The following is a 25,294-nucleotide window of genomic DNA, read 5'->3' as shown; positions in this document are numbered from 1 at the left end:
GTGGCTGTACAAGAACTTTATCTGAATTAAACAGCAGTTACCAGAGATGTTCATAGTCTGTGTGTGTCTGTGAGTGTGTGTGTATGTGAGAGAGAGAAAGACAAAGAGAGAAAAAGAAAGAAAGAGAGAGAGAGAGAGAGAGAGAGATGGATTTGACCATTTCACTTAACAACCAAGTCATTGGAATAGAACTTAGTTGCCTAAATGAAGAGAAGGTGTACTGGTTCCAAGTATATTCTACAGAGAGAGAGAGAGAGAGAGAGAGAGAGAGAGATGGATGGATTTGACCATTTCACTTAACAACCAAGTCATTGGAATAGAACTTAGTTGCCTAAATGAAGAGAAGGTGTACTGGTTCCAAGTATATTCTACAGAGAGAGAGAGAGAGAGAGAGAGAGAGAGAGAGAGAGAGAGAGAGAGAGAGAGAGAGATGGATGGATTTGACCATTTCACTTAACAACCAAGTCATTGGAATAGAACTTAGTTGCCTAAATGAAGAGAAGGTGTACTGGTTCCAAGTATATTCTACACAGAGAGAGAGAGAGAGAGTCAAAAGTAGCTAGAGATTTATTTGTACTGATATTCCAAACAGTTGACTTCACTACGTCTTCACGGAAATGGTGGTCCCCCATAATTGTTATAGACATTTTAAAAGAATTATCCTATGTTTTAGCCAGGGAGGTATCAGATGCAGTGAAACAGAAAGAGGTGATCTTTGCTAAGGACAAAAAAGAAGTTCCAAAATTCATCTATTTTTTCAAGAAACATCTATTTTCCCTCTTGTTTCTTTGGTTATCTGATGCATAGCAAAGTAATGAAGGAAGAGTCAGTATGAGTAGGAGGGATCCTAGACCAATATAATTCCTTTCCTGTTTAGCTGATTGGGTCAGGCAGTTTAGGTTGTGTGCTCCAGCCATGCTGAGGAGTCTCCTTGCTCTTGTTTCAATATGAAAAATGCCATAGGGAGTCCAGTTCTCAAACAAAAAAAGAAGGAAGCATTTGTCTTTTGAAATGACCCCATTAAAAAAAAGAGTATACAGTGGTACCTCGGTACTCGAACGCTTTGGTTCTCGTACATTTCGGATACCGAACAAAATTGCTTCGGTATCTGAACAAAAATTTGGATACCGAACAGCCACAGAAAATTTTGTTTATTATCCGAAATGCTACAAGATCTGAGGGGACGGGGTGAGACAGAATGGGAGTTGGAATCCGACACGCCCATCCTGGCCGCCCACTAAACAGCCTCCCAGTCTCTAGTCTAAGCTCTCCAAGCTGTAGGAAGGGTGGGGGCGGCTGCAATACCGGCAGTTTCGGGGGCCTTCTTTCCTCAGTGGTTTGTCTTGTTCCCTTTAAGCAGCTACACCAACTTTCTCCTTCCCGATGGCGGCAGAGGCTTTCCTTCGAGCAGCAGCAGCGCCGGGAATGTCAGCGGCTTCCCTTTCTCATGTGACGTTCCAGGCGCTGCTGCTGCTTGAAGGAAAGCCGCTGCCGCCGTCGCCGGGAAGGAGAATGTTGGTGTAGCTGCTTAAAGGGAAGAAGACGAACCACTGAGGAAAGGAGCCCCCCCCCGAAACTGCCGCTTTGCAGCTGCCCCCACCCTTACTACAGCTTGGAGTGCTTAGACCTCAGATCTTTATCCCATAGGAAATAAAGGAAATAGGGGCTGGAAACCAATTAAACCCATTTCCATTATTTACTATGGGATAAATTAGTTCGGTACTCGACCAAATCGGTTCTCGACCACACTTCTGGAACGAATTGTGGTTGAGAACCGAGGTACCACTGTATGTCCAAATATGTTGGGTAAGCTAAATAAAAGATGCCTTTGAAAATAGCTTGAGGATGGAATATTAAATATGCAGAAAAAACAGGATAACTTCTACCATCATCCATATCACCATGGTCGAAGATGCTAACCAATACATCTGGAAAGCACAAAACTGTCTGATGTCATTCTAGATCTAGATCTTTACTGAGCAACGTTTATTAATGATGTGCAAAAAGAATTTACATGCAACAAAAATTTATGTAAAGCCCCTTTATTATATTTTACCTCCAGCATCCATGGGTTCACTTCATATATCCTGCTACACAACCACAATCATACATCCAAACTATAGGTTGGGCATTTTAAGATAGGTCTGTGTTCCCACAGCATGTTAAACCAAAAAATGATCAACTATTTTAACCAAGAGTGCTATTTAAAATCAGAGCCTGTGCTTAATATCTGATTTGGTCTATGTTGTGTAAACTCAGGGAATTGGTTAATCGAGCAAACTTTGGTTCAGTAAACCGTGACTAATCACAGCATGTGAACACAGCCTTGGTGAGCATCACAGGAGGTGACGGAGTTGAATCTGAGTTTTGTTGTGATTCACAATCTCATTCTGGCTGAGACAGCTAACCTGGTGTCTATAACCAAGACCTGGTGGAACCAGAAGAAGGACTTCCCTCTCTATGAAATATGCCCACTAAAGTTTTAAGCATGGTATCAGCTGCAACCATAAGGAAGGGAGGATAGGGCAGCAGTTGTTGACCAGGAAGTTTTAGCATCTTTCAGTGGCACAGAGTTGTCCCCAAAATAACTAGATGTGAATCTCTGTGATTGAAGTTCAGTTTTAAAGAGCAGATGGGGTTGTTGTTGTTGTTAAACCAATCTCCCTGCTGTGAGGAAATGTTTCTGCCTGTCCTGCTAATAATCCATCATGCGGCTAATTCTGGAAGACTTCCATTTGCCCTCATGTGATGGTCTAGAGTTCGAAGCCACTATGGTCAGTTAAAGTTTGTTGCAAAAATCAAAACCAGAAGCACACACAGATGACTGATTCAGCTGGATTCATAAACTTCTTTATAAACATAGTAATAAAATTATTTTCAATGCCACAAATAGAAGTCTTATTCAATCAATTACAGGCAGCAGAGAACAGTTAGTTTCATTTCAGCAAAGAGTGCAGACTGTGGACCTGAAGTTATGCCCAGCCTTAAGCTTAAGTAGTCAGCTTTGATTATCTGCACAGACTCAGAAGAAGTTAGCTCCTATTGGCTGACTCAGTTGCTATGCCTATTCATTGCCTGACCTTGTTACCATTGGCTCTCCCAGTTCATGAATATCTCAACATGGTCCTGTCACAGATTATTGGTGGCTGATTCCTACAAATCATCGGAATTTTATATTGAGTCATCTATGTGGAAATTGAATGGCCATATACTGTACATTTATGTAATACATAAAATACAATAAAATAACTTTGACATGATCTGAAAGTGAAGAACACAATCCTCAGTCCTATATCACAATCACATTATGCTCTGATTGCTTGTTATCTCATCAGTACTACAACCCCATCCACTACAGCAAACTTGGCAACTTTAAGACTTGTGGACTTCAACTCCAAGAATTCCTCAGAAGAATTCTGGGAGTTGAAGTCCACAAGTCTTAAGATTGCCAAGTTTGGGGACGCCTGCTCTAGAAGGAGAAAGAGGAGAGAAAGGTTTCTCTCCAAAGAATTCTCCAAAGCTGGCTGGAGGATTCTGTGAGTTGAAGTCAACAAGTCTTAAAATTGCCAAGGTTGGGGACCTCTGCTCTATAGAAAGATGAGACTTGTTATATCATCTGCTACAGGTGACTAAATGGACTCAGAAGGTTTTCAGTGGGATTTTGTGTCCAACTCCCAAGAGAATCCATTGGAGAGTTTAATTGAGGTCTTAACGAATGGTTACACATACCTTAGATCACAATTCTTTTCTGTAACCTTACTCCGAGTCTGCGGAGAGGGGCGGCATACAAATCTAAATAATAGATAAATAAATAAAAATAAATTATATATAGATCCTAGGTAGCTTCTTGGTTTTCTGAGGTGTTTCAGCAGATGAAAATAGAATAGAATAGAATGAAATGGAACGGAATGGAACGGAACGGAACAGAACAAGTGTGATTGGACACACAAGGAATTTGTCTTTGGTATATATGTTGTCAGTGTACATAAAAGAAAAGATGCATTTGTCAAGAATCATGAGGTACAATACTTAATGATTCTCACAGGATATAAATAAGCAACAAGGAAACAATCAATATTAATATAAACCAATATTAATATATATAAGAAAGATTGTTTGAAATGAGACAAAGACTTGTTCATTGGAAGTAAGTTTATCTTCAACTCTGAAAAAAAGAAAAAATAATTACAAGCTTAAGAACTTGTATGCTAGAAGAGACTAAAGATTTTAAACAGAAGAAGAAAACACAATGTTGATATCAGTTAATACTTAAAATGACACAAAATGTTATATTAAAATATTTAAAAAGCATTTGAAGAATGGAGCCAGAGATTGTTCTGCAATATCAGTCAGTACTCCGGAATCAGTTATTATTGTCAGTAGTGATAGCTACTTCTGTGAATAGATTATGTTTAAAAGATGTTAAAAGAAGGAATGATAGATGTGAAACAAATTTTATATGACAAGATAGAGAAACTACGGAATATGGAACTATAAATGATAAGACAAGAGAATGATTTGGAAAAGGACAATTCACTGGATATACAAAAGAAACTTATTGATGATTTAAAAATTAAAAGGGAAATACCTATGATAAACCAAGAGAATAGAAAATATTTTCTTATTGGATTTACAACAGAGTCTTGAAAAGTATGCAGTGGGTTGAAGAAACATTGAGGAGAAATCAACCACATATCAATATTTGATTGAATTAAAGATTAAAACTTTAGAAGTAAAAGGGGTACATTTTTGCAACTTTTTGGCAACCCTTTATGGACCTTTTGCTGACACTGGGATTAAAAAAATAATGTTTTATGGATTTGCTTATAGATAAGCTATGGAATATGGGATGAAGAGTATCTATTTGTAACTTTACAGGGGATTAAGTTATTACATTTATTTATATTTCTGGAAATTACTTCTTTATATATTTCTTTTCTTTTTTAATTATATTTTTTCTTTCTATTTTTTCCTGAACTTTTATTCTTTCTTTCCATTCTATTTTCTCTGAGGTTAGTTTGTATTAGTTTTTACTACTATAATTAAATTTTTTAGCATTTGTTAACCAAGGTCAGCAATTATCAATGTGCTGATGATGCTCTCTTGGATATTTGGATCAGAAGTGGGTTCCTCCCAGTTCGGACAAGTTCTATGGAACTGGTAATAACTTGGCGGCCTGGATCGCTAGAACCGACAGCGACCCAGGATTGCCACACTCCCAAACCATCTCTCTCTCTGTGGCTGCATAGGTGCTGCCATCTTGTTTTTTCCTTCTGCATATGGACAGAAGTTGGATTTTTAGCACCCATGCAGGACATAAAGGAGCGAACCGGCAGCAAAGAAAACCAGAACCCACCCCTGATCTGGATTCTTGGTCAACCAAGCAATGTTGCCAAAGTCTTCTCCCAGTATCTAGAAACTGTGAAGTTCTAGATGAAGAAAAAGTGCCTTTAGGTAATGACTTCCTGCTTCTGGGGATCCTCCAAACGCCCTGGGGGGGGGGGGGCTTTGCCCAGGTTCACCTGGTGCACCAGTTGCAGCCCTACCTGGACCGGGACTCACTGCTCACAGTCACTCATGCCCTCATCACCTCGAGGCTTGACTACTGTAACACTCTTTACATGGGGCTACCTTTGAAGAGTGTTAGGAAACTTCAGATTATGCAGAATGCAGCTGTGAGAGCAATCATGGGCTTCCCCAGGTATGCCCATGTCTCACCAACACTCTGCAGTCTGCATTGGTTACCGATCAGTTTCCAGTCACAATTAAAAGTACAGTATTGGATATGACCTATAAAGCCCTTGATGGCATCAGACCAGAATATCTCCAAGACCGCCTTCTGCTGCACCAATCCCAGTGACCGGTTAGGTCCCACAGAGTTGACCTTCTCCGGGTCCCGTTGACTAAACAATGTCGTCTGGGGGGACCCAGGGGAAGAGCCTTCTCTGTGGTGGCCCCAAACCTCTGGAACCAGCTCCCCCCCCCCCCGGAGATTAGAACTGCCCCCACCTTCCTTGCCTTTCGCAAACTTCTTAAAACCCACCTCTGCCATCAGGCATGGGGGAATTGAGACATCTCCCCCAGGCTTATATAGTTTTATGTATGGTATGCTTGTGTTGTATGTTTTTAAAATAATGGGTTTTTAGATATTTTTTAAATATTAAATTTGTCCATTGCACACTGTTTTATTGTTGTTGTTCTGATCCGTCCCGAGTCTGTGGAGGGGGGCGGCAAACAAATCTAATAAATAAATAAAAATAAATAAATAAAAATTTACGGAATTGCACTTTTCCAGACAGAATTGATGCACAATTTGGAGACCATCCCAAACTCATAGCAACTCTTAAGGAGCGTGTGGAGGCTGTGTGGCCAGGAAGGTTTTTACAGAAATCTGCGTGATTTATCATCCGTTTGTCTGCTGTCTGCTCTCTCTCCCCCTCCCCCTATCTCCCTCTCTCTACTACATAGTGATGACCCTGAAGACGACTTGGAAGCTTTATCTCATTGAGAATACAATGGCACAAGCAGTTTTAGGCATGTTGTGGTATGCCCGTAGAATACCTGTGCTGTGTGAGTTACAGTATGGTATGAGGCCATGATGGTGAACCTGTGGCATGTGTGCCATAGGTGGCACATGGAGCCATATCTGCCGGCACTCAAGCCATTGCCCTAGCTCATGTTCAGCACATGTGTGCACCAGCCACCTCTTTTTCAGCTGACATGGAGGCTCTGGGAGGGTGTTTTTGGTCTCCAGAGGGCCTCTGGGGGCAGGGGAGGATGTTTTACATAGAAACATAGAAACATAGAAGACTGATGGCAGAAAAAGACCTCATGGCCCATCTAGTCTGCCCTTATACTATTTCCTGTATTTTTATTTATTTATTATTTAGATTTGTATGCCGCCCCTCTCCGAAGACTCGGGGATGGATATATGTTTATCCCTTAGGATGGATATATGTTTATCCCAGGCATGTTTAAATTCAGTTACTCTGGATTTACCAACCACGTCTGCTGGAAGTTTGTTCCAAGGATCTACTACTCTTTCAGTAAAATAATATTTTCTCATGTTGCTTTTGATCTTTCCCCCAACTAACTTCAGATTGTGTCCCCTTGTTCTTGTGTTCACTTTCTTATTAAAAACACTTCCCTCCTGAACCTTATTTAACCCTTTGACATATTTAAATGTTTCGATCATGTCCCCCCCCCTTCCCTTCTGTCCTCCAGACTATACAGATCGAGTTCATTAAGTCTGTCCTGATGAACTCAATCTGTATCGTCTGGAGGACAGAAGGAAAAGGGGGGACATGATCGAAACGTTTAAATATGTCAAAGGGTTTTCACTCACTCCAGACTCCAGGGAAGCCTCTGGAGCTTGGGGAGGGCGAAAAACGGATCTACTGGGCACAACAGAAGTTAGGAAACAAGGGGGGAGTTGTGCGTGAATGCGAGGGGGTGGGGCAGCATGGGGTGATCACATGCGCATGTGAGAGGGTGGGGCATGAGGGCATTGAATTATGGGTGTGAACATGCACACATGCATGATAGGGCACTTCCACTTTAGGCCCCTGAGAAAAAAAAGGTTCACCATCACTGGTATAGAGCCATTGTGGGTTGATTTTGCAGTTTGTGGCTATTATTGTTTGATTGTATCTGTAGTCTTTTTCTATGAGCATCTTTTCCTTTTTGCGGTTTTAGTTTGCGGACTGATTATTTATGATTTTAATATGACTGCTGCCCAGAGTCATTCTGAGTGGTCTACAAATGTGATAGATTGATTTTAATTAGTCTGCTTTAAATCTGGCGAAATTATGCTCATATCTGCAGGACTATTTCCATATAGAACAGGCATCATTTTATACTTCAAAAAAAATTATATAAACTCCTTCCTCCTCATTGTTCCTTTTCCTAATTTTCAGCTCCTGATGCAAAAACGATTTAAAGAGGAATTGTACTTTAATTCTTTAACATTATTTGCCACTTTAACCCAAAATATTGGTACACCCATAGCCTCTAGCTCATGACCACGAAGCATCCATTTTCAGTTTGCTCTACTGAACATTTCCTTGGAGGTTTATTCTCTACCATTATCTTATGTCCATCTTTCTACACACTTCTTCCTCTGCCTTAACATCACCCTTGTTATCTGCTCTAGGCTAATTTGAATACCCTAGACATCTTTCAGATGTCTCTTAATACTAGATTCCTCCCCTCCCAACACACACAAAAAGCCTTGACAAATAAAAACTTCCATGTTTAGGATCCCCTTTATCTCTGAATTTACAGGGGTGAGATTCTTTTCATTCTCCTTGATGAATAGGGGATGCAGTTACAAATGGACCAGACATGGGAGGAATTTCTACATGTGCTGGACCTTTAATATTTTCCACAGTTCCTGTCTTTTTCCCAGCCTCAGGAAAAAAAAATAATTAAAGGAATATTACTTGGAAAAGTAATATTTGCAAAAATGCAGACAATTCGGAAGAAATATAAAACTTTATTTTATTTTATTTATTTTATTTATTCATTTGTCCAATACACAAATACATAGGAAGAAAAATAGACATATATATAAGGGTAAAGTGAACTTAGAGGAGAGGATATATGAAAGGAAGAGAATATATATGATAAGCGAGAGAAAGGAAAGACAATTGGACAGGGGACGAAAGGCACACCAGTGCACTTATGTACGCCCCTTACTGGCCTCTTAGGAACTTGGAGAGGTCAATCGTGGAGAGTCTAAGGATGAAATGCTGGGGATTAGGGGTTGACACAATTGAGTCCGGCAATAAGTTCCATGCTTCGATAACTCAATTGTTGAAATCATATTTTTCTTTCCTATCTTGTGGTAGTCATAAGACTTTTTCAACCTGCAACAGGTATTGAAAACAAACAAGAAAGGAGGAAAAAACCCAATTCAACTAAAACTCAAAGCAGAAGCAAAGGCATTCATGTCGGCCTTCTATGTGTTGCTTGCACGCTTGCTATTGCTTATTATACATATACTGTACAATCATAAAGAAGTTAAATGTATTTTGCAGGGACAAACCTAATTTTGTTAGAAGAGTTGAAGCCTGACTCTGTCTTCCTTTGAAGCAGGTGTCACAATATTTCCAAGGATGTTAAGTGGTAGCAGCTCCTGCAGAATGCTGGTAGCAAATTGTGAATGAACTTAGTATCTAGCGTTCTGGGGAAAAACGTTAAGAGTGTTTTGCAGAAGAGAGACAGCTTAACAACTACAGAACTTGTCAAAGAGACTTCTCTGCTGTTTGAGGTTTCTAACCATCAAAGTCATATTAAGTTGCCCATAAGAACATAAGAAGAGCCATGCTGAATCAGGCCAAAGCCCATTGAGTCCAGCATTCTGGGTCACACAGTGGCCCACCAATTGTCCATGGGGATCTTGAGCAGAAAGAGAAGGCAAGACCCTCCCTTTCCCTTGACCCCCAACAAATGGTACCCAAGGGAATCCTGCCTGCCTCAACCAACATAGAGGCGGCACATGGATACTTGCCCATTCTGTTCTTTCCACGGTTTATACTATCTTAATGATTTTGGTTCATTTAATCAACATAATTAATAATGAATCATATCAATTGCACTTTGCTTCCAAGATGCTGATTCCCTGATCAAATCCTGGAATCTGTCTTAACTATTGCAAGTAGAATGCACAATAAAACAGATTAATTTAGAAATTAGTGGAAATAAGGGATTATAGCTTAGCTGTCAATATAGGTAGCATTTGTGTTTTTTCATATGTGTGATGTTAGTTGTATTGTTTATAAAGTTGGTGTTTTATTTTCTTTTTCTATGTTGTTTTTAAATGTAAATGAATCTAATAAAATTTTATTTAAAAAGCAAAACAAAACAGGACAAAATGAAGTACTTGCTGTCTTTGCAAGATTTACCATTCAAAAGTATGGTTGTTGAAGTGCTTTGTCTCTCGTCAGGATATTAGCACCTTTAGAACATGGGTGTCAAACTTGCCACATCATGTTGCCATCACATGATGTTTCACAAAGGTTTTCCCATTCACAGAGCTGGGGTGGGCATGGCCTAGTGTGATGCATTTGGCCCATGGGCCACCAGTTTGACACCCCTGCCTTGGAACATATTAGATTACACAAAGCATTGAAAGTTATTTAGACTCTGCCCAAATGTGGATGTTGCACCTTTCCTCTCACATTAGCCTGTCATTTTTCAGACTTTTGTGTAAAGCAGAGAGAAAATATTTGTTTTTATGAAACAAAAAATTTAAACTTCAGTGCAACCTCTAAAATCATCATCTTCTTCTACATGGTCCCTTTTTTAAGGCTCATGTGGAAACTGAAAAAAGATGTAGGTATTTGAATAAATAATAAACATATTATTGTTTTCTAACAAGTAATTAGCACTATACCACCTACAGAAGGTAAAGATTGTATGTTCTACTACAGGAATAAGAACTTCTCAGTTGAAGCCTTACAGGAGCATTGATGTTACCTAGTTGGGTAATAAAAACATCTGCAAGAAAACAACCAAGCTCAGAGAGCACCAAGGACCTCATAATTCAACTCTTGTCTTGTAAAAATCCTTACACTTACTAATTTAATTTACTACATAATGTTCGGTTCCTTTGCCCATATGTAAAGGAAAGGGGACTCTCTTTAATCTGGCAAGATGTGCAAAATAGGTGTGCTTTTCAAGGGTAGCCATGGCGCTATCCTTGAAAAGCGTTTGGAGGCTTCAGCAGGTTCAAAATGCAGCTGCACGAGCTATAATGGGGGTACCGAGGTACAATCACATTACTCCAGCTCTCAGAGAGCTGCATTGGCTACCAGTTGGTTTCCGGATGCAATTCAAGGTGTTGGTTATTACCTTTAAAGCTCTACATGGCTTAAGAGCAGATTACTTACAGGATCGCCTTCTACCGCATACCACCCAGCGGCCAATAAGGACTCACAGAGTTGGCCTTCTCCAGGTCCCATCCACCAAACAATGTCAGCGGGGAAGGGCCTTCTCTGTGGTGGCTCCGATGCTTTGGATTGAACTGCCTCCGGAGATCCACACTATCCCCACCCTACCGGTCTTCCGGAAAGCTGTTAAGACCTTGCTTTCCCGGTGGGCCTGGGACCATGAATGATTGAAAGTATGTATGGTTTTTAAGGGTTATTAATGCATTTTATAGTGGTTTTTTTGTTGTTGTTATTGTCGTCAATCTTTTACACTGTCTCTTTTATTGTTATCACTGTGAGCCACCCAGAGTCCAATTGGAGTTGGGCAGCATATCAATTGCACAAATAAAATAAAATAAAATAAGATAAGATAAGATTGAAACATTTAAATATGTTAAAGGGTTAAATAGGGTTCAGGAGGGAAGTGTTTTTAATAGGAAAGTGAACACAAGAACAAGGGGACACAATCTGAAGTTAGTTGGGGGAAAGATCAAAGGCAACATGAGAAAATATTATTTTACTGAAAGAGTAGTAGATCCTTGGAACAAACTTCCAGCAGACGTGGTTGGTAAATCCACAGTAAACGGATTTAAACATGCCTGGGATAAACATATATCCATTGTAAGATAAAATACAGGAAATAGTATAAGGGCAGACTAGATGGCCCATGGGGTCTTTTTCTGCCAACAGTCTTCTATGTTTCTATGTTTCTATAAGATATGATATGATATGATATGATATGATATGAAATGAAATAAAATAAAATAAAATAAAATAAAATAAAATAAAATAAAATAAGGAATAAATAGCCCTAAAGCAGCTATTCTCCATTAGGTTTCCTCCAGAGGAGTAAATATTCTACTGAAAGAGTAGTAGATGCTTGGAACAAACTTCCAGCAGACGTTTGGTAAATCTACAGTAATTGAATTTAAACATGCCTGGGATAAACATATATCCACTAAAAGATAAAACACAGGAAATAGTATAAGGGCAGACTAGATTGACTAGGAGGTCTTTTCCTGCCGTCAATCTTCTGTTTCTATGTCAACCATGATTAGCTCGGATTCTGGTACCTGTGCTACCACCACAGCTGGAAGGGGGCGTGCCCAGGGTGCCTGGGCAGAAGAGGCTCCCTAGGACACGCCCATGCGACCAAAAAACCCTCCTGGATGATTGCAGAGCCTTCTTTTTACCGGTTCGCCCCTCAACCCCTTTGGCATCCCATTAATTCTAAATCAACACGTTGGACAGCTCCGTCCACGGTCGAACTCCCCTATTGCAGTGTTTCCCAACCATGGCAACTTGAAGATATCTGCACTTCAACTCCCAGAATTCCCCAGCCAGCTTTCGCTGGCTGGGGAATTCTGGGAGTTGAAGTCCAAATATATTCACGATACCAAGGTTGGGAAACACTGCCCTATTGAATCCAGGCACAAGACCCTCTCGTCATCTCCTCCGGATCTCGGAGAGGCTTCCCCACCCACATCCCTTCGCCGATCTTTAGCGAGACGATCGCGACCCTTCTCCCTCCCAGCCTCTTCCCCCGCCCGCCTCCCTGCTGCCCACAGTGAAGATGGCGGAGAGGCTGGCTTCACCCGTCTACGCTATACGGGCGGGCGCTACCACGGCCGGGCGAAGAGGGGGGGGCAGGTTTAGCAGGGAGGGCGGAACGGATCATCGGGGCAGCCGGGAGCCATGTTGAGGCTGCGGGAGGAGGCGACGCCGTTGCCTCCGCCGTCGCCACGGAGCGGTGAGAAGAGCCCCGGGAGAAGCAGCGCCGCCGCTTCCAGATAGATGGTGGTGGTGGTGGTGGCGGCGGCGGCAGCCGAACCTGGCAAGGCGGCCGAGCCTGGAGCGAGGCGGGGCCGGCGGGGGAGCGGCGCCAGGCCGAGGCAGCCGGGCAAGGAGGCGGGGAAAGGGCCGAGGGACCATGGCTGAACCGCCGCCGCCTCCTCAACCTCCGCGACCGAACCAGCGCCGTCCTCGCCCGGATCGCCTCCCGGAGCTGCTACTGCTGCTGCTACTACTTCTCCCTTTGTTTCGCTTCGGCTTGGGAAAGCCGGCGGGCAGAGGGGGCTTGGGCTGCATCCACCACCGGGCGCAACCGGAGAAGCCGGGCTGCGCTCTCTTCGGGAAACTCAAAGCAACCTCGCCGTCAGCCAGGCTCCGGGTGGCCGAGCGGGGTTGCGCGGACTCCCTCCCGCAAGGGAAGAAGAAGCTGAAGCACAGCAGCGTCGCTCGGGGTGGATCTCACCCGACCCCGCCTTGGGGAAAGAGGACCATCCGCTGCCCGGTTGGCACCCTGGTAGAGCCGGTGGAGAACGCTTCCTCTCGCTTGTGGATTACAAACGCCTCCTCGCTTCTTCCGGATCGCCCGAGCCCGGCGAGGCTGGGAGAGAGCCGTGCGCGGACTACCCGGGGATGCCTCGCCAGGATCGCCGGGCTCGGGGTGGATTCCGCGCAGATGGGCGTCTACTCGATCCCTTCCGATCCACGCCCTAGACAGCCGGACAATGCGGGGCCCGATGGGATGAAGGCTCCCTCTCCAACCTGGATCCCCCTGCGTGCGAAGCCCCCTCGGAACTGCACCGGCCGCTCCTCGCTGGAGAGCCCCGAGCGCTTGGCCACCCGAGCTAGCAGGAACCAAAGCGGCGGGCCTCCGTGGGTCCCTATGCTGCGCCTGGCTTCCTTTGCCCGCCCGGCAGCCCGCTCGCCTTTCCGCAGGTGGTTCACCCTGTTGACCTGCCTTCAGCTCTGCCTGGGGCAACCGGGGCCCCGGGGGATTCCCCGTGCCGGCGAGCGCTGTGGGAGCAGCCCGGAGCGATGCTGCTTTTGTACGTGGGCTCTGGCGGCAGTTTCAGCACCTCGGACAGCTCCCTGTGCTTTCCCGGGAGCCAATCCGAGCGGCAGCTGGAGAAGGCGCGAGCTCCCCTTGGCTTTCCCGCCCTTCGACTCTACTACCAAAGGCTGTTTACAAACTCTTTGTTTTGAGGTGAATTTTAGGAGCCCCTCCGTCCCGGGTTTTTCCCCGTCTCGGCCGTTAAAAGCCCCTCATCCGGCTCTGCGGAGCGCAAGGACCTATTCCACGTGTGCCAAGAAAAGGAGGCGAAGAAGGGAGCCTCTGCCCTTGCTGAGGGCTCGGAGGGCAGCCAACCGTCACCCGCTTTTCCCTCAGTATAATTACCAAGTCCAGGTGGCTGAAAACCAGCCTTCAGGCACACCGGTGATAACGGTGGCTGCTCAAGACTCCGATTCCGGGGAAGCTGGGCGGCTGGTTTATTCCATGGATGCTCTGATGAACAGGAGATCTCTGGAACTCTTCAGCATCGATTCCCAAAATGGCCTCATCAGCACCATTGAAGTTCTGGATAGGGAAAATATGGACCTGCACTACTTCCGAGTGACTGCTATCGATCACGGGGTTCCCCGTCTCTCTGCCACCACCATGGTTGCGATTACGGTGGCCGACAGAAACGACCATAATCCGGTCTTTGAGCAGAGCGAGTACAGAGAGACGATCCGGGAGAATGTGGAAGAAGGCTATCCCATTTTGCAGCTGAGGGCCACTGACGGGGACTCTCCACCCAATGCCCATATCCGATATCGATTTGTCAATGAACAGGCTGCTCACTCGGTCTTTGAGATAGATTCACGGTCAGGGTTGATCACTACCAGTGGGCAAGTAGATAGGGAGAAAATGGAGAAGTATTCTTTGGTGGTGGAGTCAAACGATCAAGGTAAGGAGCCTGGCCCTCTATCTTCCACAGTTAGAGTCTATATAACAGTGCTTGATGAAAATGACAATGTCCCACAATTTAGTGAGAAGCGGTATATAGTCCAGGTAAGAGAAGATATAAGGCCCCATTCAGAAATTTTAAGAGTCACCGCCACTGATTTAGACAAAGACAACAATGCTTTAGTTCATTATAACATCATCAGTGGTAATAGTAGGGGGCAGTTTTCAATTGACAGTGTGACTGGGGAAATACAAGTGGTAGCTTCTTTGGATTTTGAAGTTGAGCGAGAATACGCCTTGAGGATCCGTGCCCAGGATGCAGGACGTCCTCCTTTGTCCAATAACACTGGCATGGTTAGCATCCAAGTAGTGGACATTAATGATCATGCTCCTATCTTTGTCAGCACCCCTTTTCAAATCTCTGTCTTGGAAAATGCTCCTTTGGGCCATTCAGTGATCCACATCCAAGCTGTGGATGCAGATTATGGAGAGAACTCGCGCATTGAGTACAAGCTCACTGGCATTGCTTCTGATACCCCCTTTGTAGTGAACAGTGCCACGGGCTGGATTACTGTGAGTGGCCCTTTGGATCGAGAGACTGTCCAGCACTACTTTTTTGGGGTAGAAGCCCGGGATCATGGCTCTCCCTCTCTATCTGCTTCTGCTAGTGTCACCATTACTGTCATGGATGTAAATGATAACCGGCCTGAATTTACTCAGAAAGAATACCTCATTCGCCTCAATGAAGATGCTACAGTGGGGACTAGTGTCCTTAGTGTGACAGCAATTGACCGGGATGTGAATAGTGCCATTAGCTATCAGATAACAGGTGGCAACACGCGGAACCGTTTTGCTATCAGTACTCAAGGAGGGGTGGGATTAATTACTCTCTCTTTGCCCCTGGATTACAAACAAGAGAGGCGGTTTGTGCTAACCGTGACAGCCTCTGACCGGACCCTGCATGACAACTGCCACGTTCACATCAACATTACAGATGCCAACACTCACAGGCCGGTGTTCCAGAGTGCCCATTATTCAGTAAGCGTTAACGAGGACCGTCCAATTGGTAGCACGGTGGTAGTGATCAGTGCCACAGATGATGATGTTGGAGAAAATGCCAGGATCACCTACTACTTGGAAGACAATATCCCACAGTTTCGGATTGATGCACACACAGGTGCCATCACCCTGCAGGCAGAGCTGGATTATGAGGACCAGGTCACCTACACCCTGGCCATTACGGCGAAAGATAATGGGATCCCCCAGAAAGCAGACACCACCTACGTGGAAATCATGGTGAATGATGTCAACGATAATGCCCCTCAGTTTGTGAGTGCTCACTACCAAGGTGTCATCTCCGAGGACAGCCCTCCCTTCACAAGTGTGCTTCAGATCTCTGCCACTGACAGGGATGCCCACGCCAATGGACGGGTGCAGTACACGTTCCAGAACGGAGAGGATGGGGATGGGGATTTCATTATCGAGCCCACCTCTGGGATCATTCGAACCATCCGCAGATTGGACCGGGAAGGCATTCCTGTTTATGAACTTACTGCCTATGCTGTGGACAGGGGAATGCCTCCCCAAAGAACCCCTGTCCATATTCAAGTGTCGGTGCAAGATGTTAATGACAACGCTCCGGTCTTTCCGGCTGAGGAGTTTGAAATCTTTGTGAAGGAAAATAGCATTGTGGGTTCTGTTGTGGCTCAGATCACAGCCCTGGATCCAGATGAAGGGCCCAACGCCCAGATTATGTACCAGATTGTAGAAGGCAATATCCCTGAAATCTTCCAGATGGACATATTTTCGGGTGAGCTCACTGCCCTCATTGATTTGGATTATGAGACCAAGCCTGAGTATGTCATTGTGGTTCAAGCCACTTCTGCCCCCCTTGTCAGCAGAGCTACTGTCCACATCAAACTCATCGACCAGAATGATAACAGTCCCATCCTCAAAAATTTCCAAATCCTCTTTAACAATTATATCTCCAACAAATCCAACACTTTCCCTTCCGGTGTGATAGGAAAGATCCCTGCCTATGACCCAGATGTGTCTGACAGACTGTTTTACACCTTTGAACGGGGAAATGAACTACACTTGTTAATTGTCAACCAGACTAGCGGGGAACTCAGACTCAGCCGTAAACTGGACAACAACCGTCCCTTAGTGGCCTCCATGTTGGTGACTGTCACAGGTAAGGATGATTTTCATTTATTTTTCAATATATTGCATCAAAGTTGGGTTTCCTTGAATTGTTAAAAAAATATTAAACAGCTTGTTTGCTTTTGCTAAATCTACGGAAGCCAGCAATAGGAGAAAGCAAGCGAGTAAAGAGACTTCGATATTTAATTATATTAGCAGATCTTTTATTTATTTTTTTCCTAGTTTCCATTAGGGTGTAATAGCTTAGTGGGCACCAAAAAGCAAGATTTGATTGCTTCCTGTTATCTCATGGCAGACTCATTTCATAATATATTAGATGGAGCCAAGTTCCTGCCCTGAAGAGTTTACAGTCTAAATTAGATTAAAGTGCACACAAAGGAAGGGAGAAAGGATGTAAATTGATAAACCTGCCTGCTGCACAGAAATGGAGATGCTGCCTGCTTCGTTTCTCTGTTTCTTTTCTTGCTATAGCATTAGGACAGTCTAACCAAATATGGAACCTTGAAAATCCTCTGTGGCTTTTCAGTTAGAGGAAGCATAAGTTAGCAACAAGTGATGAAACTGGGGATTTGTCTGACTGCAGCTTTCTCTGCCTACCAGTTAATTGGGACTCAGGAAAAGGCAAAAATAATTAATGGGGGAAGGGGAATATCAACAAGTACAGTGTTGCCATTAAAAAAATGCTATTTTGGATGTTTCCCTATTTTGCCTCTGGACTAGCCAATAACATGAAAGTGATAAGAGTTTTCATATGGATAGCAGGCAGATTGATGTACTTTGCCTGGAAATTAAACATTCTTTGTCTGGATGGGAAGAAGCCTTGATAGATTTGAAAACTTGCAATATATTTTTAGACATGTTATATTCCCCCACCCTCTCTCTCTCTCTCTCTCTCTCTCTCTCACACACACACACACAGAGAGAGAGAGAGAGAGAGAGAGAGAGAGAGAGAGAGAGAGAGAGAGAGAGCTTGGAGTATTTTGGTGGCATGAAAAGATTTATCAATTTAAAACCATTTACAACTCTTGCCTTTTCTCTTCAAGGAAATTAATGCAATGTATTCCCAAGATCATATTCTACACATTTATTGCTTCTTATTCAATGTGGGGGGGAGGGTTGGGGGGGTGCCTCAACAGTTTTGAGGGTCTTAGGTTCAGATGAACCCCTAAACACATTGCTTAAGTGACAATAAATGTGCAGGACATCATTAGGAGAATGAATTACATTGAATTCCTTAAAGAGAAAGGCTCAGCCCCAAAACATAAATTCATAATGAAGATAACGTCTCATCTTAGACAGCTTCTTTCTCCTAATAAACAGCAGGAGTCATAGATCTGACTTAAGGAGCAAAGATTCTTGGGACATAGGACATAACTTCTAGGCACATTTATAGCTCCAGTGCATTTCCTTTTAAGAATGAAGTGCTGGATATATCTGCTAAAGGCATCTAAAGCTTCTTTATCAGGTGCGTTTTTTCAAAAGCCATTGTCTTTCATTTTATTTATCTCATCTTCCAAAAAAGCAAGATAATTTGATTCCCCCCCCCTTTCCCCCCCCCCATGACTGATTGGATATTGCTTTGGCTATCTCATGGATTCAGCTAGTGAGCCAAATGCTTCAATGATCACTCTTCTACACTGCAAGAAGGAAACCATTTCCACCATTAAGTATCTTAGCACAGTGTTTCCCAATCTTAGCAACTTGAAGATATTTGGACTTCAACTCCCAGAATTCCCCAGCCAGCGAATGCTGGCTGGGGAATTCTGGGAGTTGAAGTCCAGATATCTTCAAGTTGCCAAGGTTGGGAAACACTGTCTTAGCAGATTTAGCCCAGGCTTCAGCTATCTCATAAGCAAGGTTTGGCTTCTTGCTTGAATTTAATTAAAGTAGCCCCTTTTCATTAAATAATGTCATTGATCTGATTACTATGTTATGTCAATATTTATGTCTTGGCCATAATCATTTTTTGACCTCTCTGCTCAGTCTCACTATTCATCTGTTTCTATTTCACATTACGTGCAAAATAATCTTTTTTTTGTTGGTAGTTTGTCTTGTCTGATCCCCCCCCCCAAAAAAAATCTATTTAGCAAATAGATTTACATACCACTCCTTATGAATATCAACAAATTATTGGGTTTTGTGGGGATATATGCTGATAGAAACTCGTATTATCTTTACAATACATGAGCTCTGCATTTATGCAAATATGTACATCTCTGTAACATCCCCCTACCTAGGAAATAGCTTTTACAATCATTTCTTACATTAAAGCAGAAGTGTTTACCCCAGTAGACAAATACAGTCAAGCAAAATGTATACAAGGCCAAGAATAGGATTCTAAATAGCCTGAAATCTTCCAGTTCTAGGCTCTTCCCATAAAGACCACCGCTCCATTACAGGCATAGGCAGAAGTGGGATTCAGCTGGTTTGGACCAGCTCAGATGAACCAGTAGTGGCCACTCACCTGGGCACAACGCCATCCTATATCGCTGTGATTTCGACGCTGCACAGATGTGCGGACAGTGAGAGCGAGCGAATTGTCATATTGTTTGACATCGCATGTGCGCACTCACATTTCTGGTGCTGGGCAAACTGGTTGTTACAGTATGTGAAGACCACCTCTTGATGTACGGAACTTCTATTTGTCTTCTGGAAGGCTATTAAAACCCAGCCTTCTCTTTAAGCATTGGGCTGGGATGGAGGACTAGCCCAGCCTTTGCGTTCTTCAGGTAGTGCTGTGGTGCCTCGTGGTATGTAAAAGTTTAAATGTTGTTGGATTTTTAATTTGCACAGCTGATTGTTAGCCACTTAGAAATGTTTTATAAAATGTGGGTGGAGATGTCACTTTAGCAGTAAATAAGTGGCATGTTTTGCAATTGATCCCTAACGATGTTTTTTTTTAGAAAAAACAAGATCCTTGGGTGATTTGTAGAAAGCATGTATATGAATTCCTCTGAGGAATTCTGGGAGTTGAAGTCCACAAGTCTTAAAGTTGCCCAGGTTGGAGGGAGACCCCTGCTCTGGAGGGGGAAAGAGAAGCTTGCATCTGTATCTCACAGCCTTAGTTACTCAGCTGTATCTAGGGAGGCTTGCATTATTCATGGCCTTCTCCACATCCTAGTTAACCACCTTCTTTTTCTTGCTGAGATTAATTGGGAGAAAAAATTGGTTGGGGAAAGGCAACCCCTGCTTCCTTGCGAAGATAGGGACAGGACAGGCAAACATGTTCAGGGCAGTCAACTCAGGCTCAATGCTCGACTGGGGTTCCTCAGGGGTTAATTGTAACTGCAGGGTAGTGCAATATTATATTCATGTCCCCAGAGGGAGGGGGAGGAGGGAGAGGCAGGCAGGCTGATGATTGGAGAGTCACGTTGACCTTTCCAGGAGCCTGCCAGGGTGCACTCAAGTAAACTCAACCTCTGGATGCACTTAAGCCTTGCACACAAAGGCGGGAAGAAATCACATTTTCAGGCTTTGCATTAAATTCACTCAGAACAACACAGCTCTTGGAAGGCGGACGTTATCATTTTTCCAGTGTGAAAATGAGGAAAGAAAAGCTTGGGGACAGTGTTTGTGTGTGATGGAAAGAGAATTAGGCAACCCCTCAGGCTATGAAGAAGGGAAGGGCAGGGAGGGGAGGGGCAGCCCCATGCCTCTGATTGGATTTGGTAGTTATTGGGGGTGTTTTGGTTCTTCCGTTGGAGAACAACTGATTTCTTGCAGATTTTATATCTTATTATTGCTAGGTTTTCAATTCAGCTTCTGCTCCAATGTGATACAGTGGAGACGAGGATCAACCTGATGGTTGAAATCAATGAACAATTAGTCGGGTCTTAGAGAGAAAGGAAAGGGATAGTTTGTGCGATGGATCTTAATGGATAGAAATCCTAGCTTTGCTGTATGACTCAATTCCGCACGACAAGTCTTAGACTGTAACAGAAATACATTCCTTTGCTTGCAAAACAGGATGCAGTCAATTTTTTTTTGTTTTAAAAGGCAATACTGTACTGATATTAGAATATGAGTAGGTTTCATTCCAGTGAAGGTGTTTTTTTTTTTTTTTTAATGCCTTCATTAATTCTAGCCTCTGGGCAGGCTTTGGACATGTAGCATCAATTTCACCCTGGTGCCCAGCTAGAATTATCGTGGTTAGCAACTAATGTGGATATTGATCTATTTTGCAAGAGTGGTATCAATTAAGCTCCATTCTGCTACTGATGTCACCTATCTAGCTGGGTCAAGTAAAGCTGGAAGGCTAGTTCCGATTCTCGGGCCAAATCTGGTTCCTGTTTACGGTAACTGTTACAGCTACTATGGCAGATGTGAAGAAACTCTGTTTTCTTTGCATCCACCTGGCTTTGGCAGATAACTCCAGTGATTTAAAAAATTGCTGGAGGAGCCTATGGCCTAAGGCTCAAACTTGTAGTCCCAGATAAATCCTCCCAGCAGGGATTTTTGGTATCTTAAAAACTATTGAATATTCTGCTATACAAAATTTATGTTCACATATATGAATATAATTCATAATTCAATTCAAAGTGTTGGTAATGACCTTTAAAGCCCTACATGGCATTGGACCAGAATACCTCCGGAACTGTCTTCTGCCACACGAATCCCAGCAGCCGATAAGGTCCCACAGGGTTGGCCTTCTCCGGGTCCTGTCGACTAAACAATGTCGTTTGGTGGGCGACATGGGAAGAGCCTTCTCTGTGGTGGCCCCGGCCGTCTGTAATCAACTCCCCCCACCCTCCTTGTCTTTTGAAAATTACTTAAGACCCACCTGTATCGCCAGGCATAGGGGAATTGAGACATCTCCCCCAGGCTTTTATATTTTTATGTATGGTATGCATGTGTTGCATGGTTTTTAAATGATGGGTTTTTTAGATGTTTTTTAATATTAGATTTGTTTACATTGTAACACTGTTATTATTATTGTTGTGAGCCGCCCCGAGTCTTCAGAGGGGGGACAGGTTACAAATCTAATAAATTATTATTATTATTATTATTATTATTATTATTATTATTATTATTATATATACATAGAATACAAATTCCCTTCTATGTAAAGGGAAGATGCATGTAAGGGTTAAAAGTGAAGAGAAACAACTATAATGGAGAAAACATAAAGAAAAATAAAAGTAAATATACGTTTTAAATCATGTTGATCATTCAACACTAATAAATTTCCAGGCACTGCTAATTAATATATGTGATGGAATTAAAAATAATTTTTATTCTATGGAAATGATGGAATGGAACCTTTTAGTAAGTATAAATTCAGGAGGCTTTTGCTAGATTTGCCTTCAAAATTCCTTTGAAAGGGATAGACACTTTAAGTTCATTGATCGAATGCCCTAAATGATGTGATTTCTGATGTCAGAATTGTGTACAATTATTGTTTTCTATTGAGAATGCTATTCTCAAGAGAGATCCAAGTTCAAATTTACTCTCAGCCAAGGAAATTATCAAGTGATTTTGGGGCTGTTTCTCTCTCTCTCTCAGCCCAATCTATTCCCAAGGGAAAAAAATGAAAGAGGGAATGTTGTGTGTACCTACCTTGATCTGAATCTACTTTGTTTCAATTCTGAGCAGCATCTTCAGATTAGGGAGCTGCCTAAAAGATAGAACAGGCAGCCCAACCAAGGCTCGTGACAGGAAAACAACTCTTACTAAGATCATGGATGACATGTAGGAATGTATTATTTCCCCTGGGGATTTTAGATGACAAGAAGTGGTGTTTTGTCCCTTTTTCCTATAATCGTTCTATAAAACATTACTCATGTTTTACATCTTGTTGCTCCATCCTTGGACACTGTAGATCTTGGATGTGAAATCCTTCATTTTTAGGTCTCTGATGAGTCAAAAGAAATGCAATTGTATCACAGGCTCTAACTAAGCAGACAGTGATATATTATGGTATACATGTATTCTGAATAGAAACCAGAAGTGAAAAGTTGTAGGCTTCTGGTTACTGGTGGTACTTATACTGGTTCCTGATAGCACAACAGTTACAATGCTTACCAGCTAGATAACTGGTCTAAAGTGGCTAGAAATATATGTCTCAACAATACTTATAATCCAAAAATAAAAATACCTAAACTGCATGCCAAATATAGCATATATATTTGGGCAAAGTTAATATATGTTAATATGAATGCATATTTTCCTTGTTCAGATATTGCGTCCAGCAGGCAAATCATTTATATAGTCCTTCATGCAAAGGCTAGAAACTAGATGATCAACTCTAAGTGGCTGTGTGCACTGAACATGTCTGGTGGATCCCTTGAATAATTGCGAGCAATTCCAGCATGCCCTCAGCATTCTTTTGCACCTAGAATTCTCCATTATAGTAGAAAAATATCTCAGAGAGGGGCGATAATTTGTCATTTGAATTTCCATTTATTACAAAGCAGCTGACGTTCTCTAAACATCATTAGGTATTTAGATGTACCAGCATGTGTTTGCTGTCGTGCCATCAAAAACCCCATATGCATTATTCCATTGAAATCAATCAAAATATTTTAGGTCTGAATTCAACTTCTGCCAGGTATTTTTATAAAGAGGTCTCATCTTTCAGATTTGATGATCATAGCTCCAGGATGGTTATTTTCAAGGAGCTCTAAAAATTAAATTTATTTAGGCTAACTGTTTGTTTGTTTATTTATATCTCACCTTCAATATTTTTACAAATAAGGCAGCAAACATATCCAACATACCTTCCTCCTCCTATTTTCTCCAAAACAACAACAACCCTTGTTAATAGAGTTGGCGTTTGGTCCTGTTCCCAGATTGAATGTTTTAATCTCTGCATTTAAGGTTTCAAGGGAGGAAGCACTTTAATTAATTAAATGAATACAACACATTGTGAATGTATCTATCCTCTCGAGTGCTTCCATTCTAGAAGGTCCATATTAGGAGACAATTAGGTGTTTGAGTTTGCTAAAAATTCATGGTAATAGCACTGCTTTATCAAGAATTGAGTCTTGGGATGAATGAAGTCCTGGGGGAACTATAATTTACCAGATTCAATATATGGAAATTTTGGTGGCCCAAAACCAGAATCTCCCAAAATGGCTTTTGCAAAATCCATGGGGGCACAGTTGTTAGAATGCAGCATTGAATGCAACATTGCCAGCAGTTCCCGTCTCACCAGGTTCAAGGTTGACTCAGCCTTCCATTTATTTGCTTGCTTGCTTGCTTGCTTATTTATTTGGTTTGGTTTGGTTTGGTTTGATGATTTGATTTGATTTGATTTGATTTGATTTCCGCCCTTCTCCATGGACTCGGGGTGGCTAACAACAGTGATAAAAACAGCATGTAACAATCCAATACTAAAACAACTAAAAAACCCTTATTTATAAAACCAAACATACAAACATACCATGCATAAATTGTAGAGGTCTAGGGTGAAAGAATATCTCAGTTCCCCCATGCCTGATGGCAGAGGTGGGTTTTAAGGAGCTTACAAAAGGCAAGGAGGGTGGGGGCAATTCTAATCTCTGGGGGGAGTTGGTTCCAGAGGGCCGGAGCCGCCACAGAGAAGGCTCTTCCCCTGAGTCCCGCCAAACGACATTGTTTAGTCAACGGGACCCGGAGAAGGCCAACTCTGTGGGACCTAACTGGTCACTGGGATTCGTGCGGCAGAAGGCAGTCCCGGAGATAATCTGGTCCGGTGCCATGAAGGGCTTTATAGGTCATAACCAACACTTTGAATTGTGACCAGAAACTGATCGGCAACCAAGTTCTGAAGTGGGTAAAATGAGGATCCAGATTGTTGGGGGCAATATGCTGACTCTGTAGACTGCTTAGAGAGGACTGTAAAAGCACAATGAAGTGGTATATAAGTCTAAGTGCTATTGCTATTGAATGTGAACTACAGAGACAGGAACTCTTTAGTACAAATATTTGTACAGGATTAAATCCAGTCAACTTTTCCCTGTAACCATTTCTGAATGGGTTAGGAAAGTTTGACACGTGACTGAACTTGTGCTGCATATCTACAATACAGGTATAAATGTAACCAGGTTTCATCAGTAGTGGAGGACATATTAGTGGAGAGAGAAATGAAATGACAACATCAGCATCTTTGTAACTAGTCTCGATTGTAAGTGCCAGTGGACTCAGGTCTAGTTAAGGAGTGGGGATTGGAAAAGAAGGTGGGGGGTGTGTGAAAGTAGCAGATACCAGAGCACAAAGACAAACCTGTAGAGAAAACACTGGAAATTCCCTTATCACGCCCTGTATAAACATATTCCCCGCTTGTCTATGCTAGCTGGTTGGGACCCAGCTCATTTGACATGCATTAACTACTGCACAATATTGTAAATTAAACTTGTACTAGCAGACTAGATGGACCATGAGGTCTTTTTCTGCCGTCAGACTTCTATGTTTCTATGATTCCTTATGTGAGGAAAGACATTGGCCAGAGTTTCAACAAGAAGGCAAGAGAGAAACAGCCCCCAAA

At 42.7% G+C, this 25,294-nt stretch overlaps 1 protein-coding gene across 1 annotated transcript in view; it reads left to right on the top strand.

The window, feature by feature from the left end:
• Nucleotides 1–12,831: 12,831 nt before the first annotated feature.
• Nucleotides 12,832–25,294, top strand: part of CELSR3 (cadherin EGF LAG seven-pass G-type receptor 3) — a 121,867-nt gene continuing 109,404 nt past the window's right edge. Inside the window, exon 1 of the mRNA XM_070738412.1 lies at nt 12,832–16,861. Coding sequence (XP_070594513.1) covers nt 12,862–16,861 — 4,000 coding nt within the window. The 5' untranslated portion in view covers nt 12,832–12,861. The remainder of the gene's footprint in view (nt 16,862–25,294) is intronic.

This window comes from Erythrolamprus reginae, chromosome 2 (genome assembly GCF_031021105.1).
Source record: "Erythrolamprus reginae isolate rEryReg1 chromosome 2, rEryReg1.hap1, whole genome shotgun sequence".
In the NCBI taxonomy this organism is placed as follows: Eukaryota; Metazoa; Chordata; class Lepidosauria; order Squamata; family Dipsadidae; genus Erythrolamprus; species Erythrolamprus reginae.
This window is presented reverse-complemented; position numbering and strand designations above follow the sequence as displayed.